The 2,933-nt window shown below is 38.8% G+C and overlaps 1 protein-coding gene across 1 annotated transcript in view; it reads left to right on the top strand.

Moving 5' to 3' along the window:
* P4HA3 (prolyl 4-hydroxylase subunit alpha 3) overlaps window positions 1–2,933 on the top strand; it is a 31,942-nt gene that overhangs the window by 12,291 nt on the left and 16,718 nt on the right. The window contains 1 exon segment of the mRNA XM_072427304.1: window positions 1,341–1,564. Coding sequence (XP_072283405.1) covers window positions 1,341–1,564 — 224 coding nt within the window.

The raw sequence follows: 2,933 nt of genomic DNA, 5'->3' as shown, positions 1-2,933 counted from the left end.
TTGTGTTTCAAACTTTATTATACTATTATATTATACTGTAAAATAAATTTTCATGAAAAACAATGTACCGCTTTTAGACATATAAAACCGGAAAGAAATGAACCGCTAGGGAGGTTAATAAATGGTTTGGTACTTCTTTACTCTAAGAAGATATAAAAGATACAAATGATTGCAGCTTTATAATAATAAATACTTCATTATCAACTGTAAATCAGACCTGAGCATACAAAGCACTATCATCTTCAGAATGGTGGGGTAGGGAAAAAAAGGTAAGTATGTGAAAATGGGGATGGGGCATTAGACTTTGTGTTAATGGCATGAAGCACATTTGTACTGCAGATGACCTACTTTGGATTCTTGTGAAAATGAAAATGTGCATAACGGAAAAAAAACTCAGCACTGCCCTTAAAGTGAACCTGTTGCTTTGCCTTGTGCATGCAAGCCATAGGATTATTTTAAAGCTGAATGTAGGCATCAGTATATTGTATTGTATTAGGGAAACTTGGAAGCTGTGAATGTGGACCTCTAAAACTGCTTGATATCTGGCAGTCATGGGAGCCAGTAAAAAAATTACCAGGTCACTGACCTGGAATAAATGTGGAGATCAGGAGTAGAGATGAGCGAGCAAGATTTTGAAATTAGATCCCGCAGCGAATCGGGCTGTTCTGCAAACATGTAAGCGAGAACAGCCTGTGTAAATTCGGCCATCGAGATCGAATTTTTTGGGCCCTTCAAGAGCAATCAGGGGAGCGGAGCAGTAAGCTCCGCTCCCCTGATTGCTCCTGCAGCTTTGTAGTATGTGTTTTTGGATAGAGATTCTCTATCCAAGAACACAGTAGTCCCGCAGCTGTGCTCATAATAAATGAATGCAGCTGTGGGAATTAATATATCACATCTCTGGACAATACCTGACCCCAATGTCACTGCTCTCGCAGGGCTAATCACAGAGGATGAACCCTTTACGTTTTTCCACTGAACAAGATTACATATTAGGAGACATCAGAGATGATTGCTGAGGACAGCTGGTAACCACACTGTATTTCCTAACAAAGGAGAAACATCTGGACACAGAAAGGGTCGCTCTGTCATATTAAATGCATGCTTATCAGAAGATAATTCTTCAACTTTGTATTTAACTGTTCAGCAAAGTTAAATAGATTTAATAATCTCAATGTATTTGCTTGTAATTGGTTCCCAACAAACAGTGGCCCTGACTTGGGGCCACCCACAGAACTGACTTTGCACCTCCCTATGTGTACCCCTGTGACGGATTTTTAAGGCAACTTGTACTGCAAGTTATCTTCTATATCTCAATGTGGTTTTCTTTCTTTATTCATCAGTTCTGAAGGATGGCTATGAGAAGTTGGAGAGACATCTACCAATATTGGAGGACGTGGAAGGAGCAGCCAGAGCCCTAATGAGGCTCCAGGATGTCTATGCCCTCAATGTGAAGGACTTGGCCAAAGGAGTCTTCCAGAGCGGACCAGAATCACTCTACAATCTCCAGTACAGGCCGGCCCAAGTGTGTGCCATGTCTGCCGATGACTGCTTCCATATAGGCAAGGTACAAATATAAATATAAGAGATATATAGGTATTATTATACCAGGGACATCACTGCTGCATTCCAGGAAAGGGGGGCAAAGAGGGTTTTCGATGGTGTTTAGTTACCATATTTTAAAAAAAAGTCAAGTCAAATCCATTTCTTATAAGTGTGATATCAGTCATAGCAATGTATATAAAAGACACAGAAATCAGTGCAGCTTTCTGGTTCCTTCTCAGGTTTGGTTTTATTTGCCAGCTGATTGTTCGCACATTTTAGCAATTGCTGGATTTTTTACAGGACTTTTCAGGCATATATTGGCGGTAAACATATGATCGTGACTGCATAGATTTAAATCCAGGCTTGTAAAAAAAAAACCTTTTTGCCATTAAATTTAAAAATTTAATACGTTTGTCTATAATGTGTTTATATAAAGTAGAAAGTGTTTGCTTGCAGAGTTTCCCCAAAGTTACAGAGTAGATGCCCCACCCCCTCTTCCCCTGGGACCTTTATGTCCTGTGAAATAATTTGGTCTTTATGTGTTCCTTGCTTACACACTGAATCTCTCATCCAGATATTTCCTGCAATAAATTAATTCCGAATATGTAAAATGAAGCCCCGGAGCCAGGCTGTTATTTGGCACCAGACTGTGCCCCGATTCACAATTCATTGCGGTGATTACGTTTTTCTTTCTTATAATTGATAACCTGGAATGGTGAATATTGAAATCAGAATCCCCACACTGCAAGACATCTTATGGATTTTTTATTAGCAAGTGCTTTCTAATATGTTCAACCAGAGCCCTTTTTGAATAACTGCTGAGGGTTAAATTGAGGCTTAAGGTTAATGTCTAACTTTGGGGCAACTTTTGAGTCTCCTTGGGGGGTTTAAAAAAACAGAAAAAAAAGCTTAGGCTGTAATACTTACCTTCAGTCTAAAGTTGTCCCTGCAGTACCCCTTCTCCACCACACAAAGCAATACCACTGCAGGGTAATAAACCAACCCTCTCTGTAATCCTATAAATCTGCTTTGCAATCTTTAGGATAATCCTGGATAGGAATAAGAAGCAGGGAATAATCTGAACGTATGTACGGTAGTAATGTCTGTAACTAATTCAGTTTTATTAAACTCGGAGCACATGTCTGTTTAAGTTATATTAATGGAGAATGGCAGAAGATTCTCAAATCCTTTGTAACAGAGGACATTTACAGCAGATGTTTATTGGTTGGAAAATGTCATTGGTATACACTTGCAGGTGGAACTTCAGATTAGGAAATGCATTTTCTCGATAAAAATATGTTCATCTTCCACCATAAAAAGTGCAAAAGAAAGGATTTATTTACCAACTGAATGTTGTTTCTTGAGATTAGCCATTGTATATTGATTATCTT

The sequence above is a fragment of the Pyxicephalus adspersus genome, chromosome 1 (assembly GCF_032062135.1).
Source record: "Pyxicephalus adspersus chromosome 1, UCB_Pads_2.0, whole genome shotgun sequence".
Classification (NCBI taxonomy): Eukaryota; Metazoa; Chordata; class Amphibia; order Anura; family Pyxicephalidae; genus Pyxicephalus; species Pyxicephalus adspersus.
This window is presented reverse-complemented; position numbering and strand designations above follow the sequence as displayed.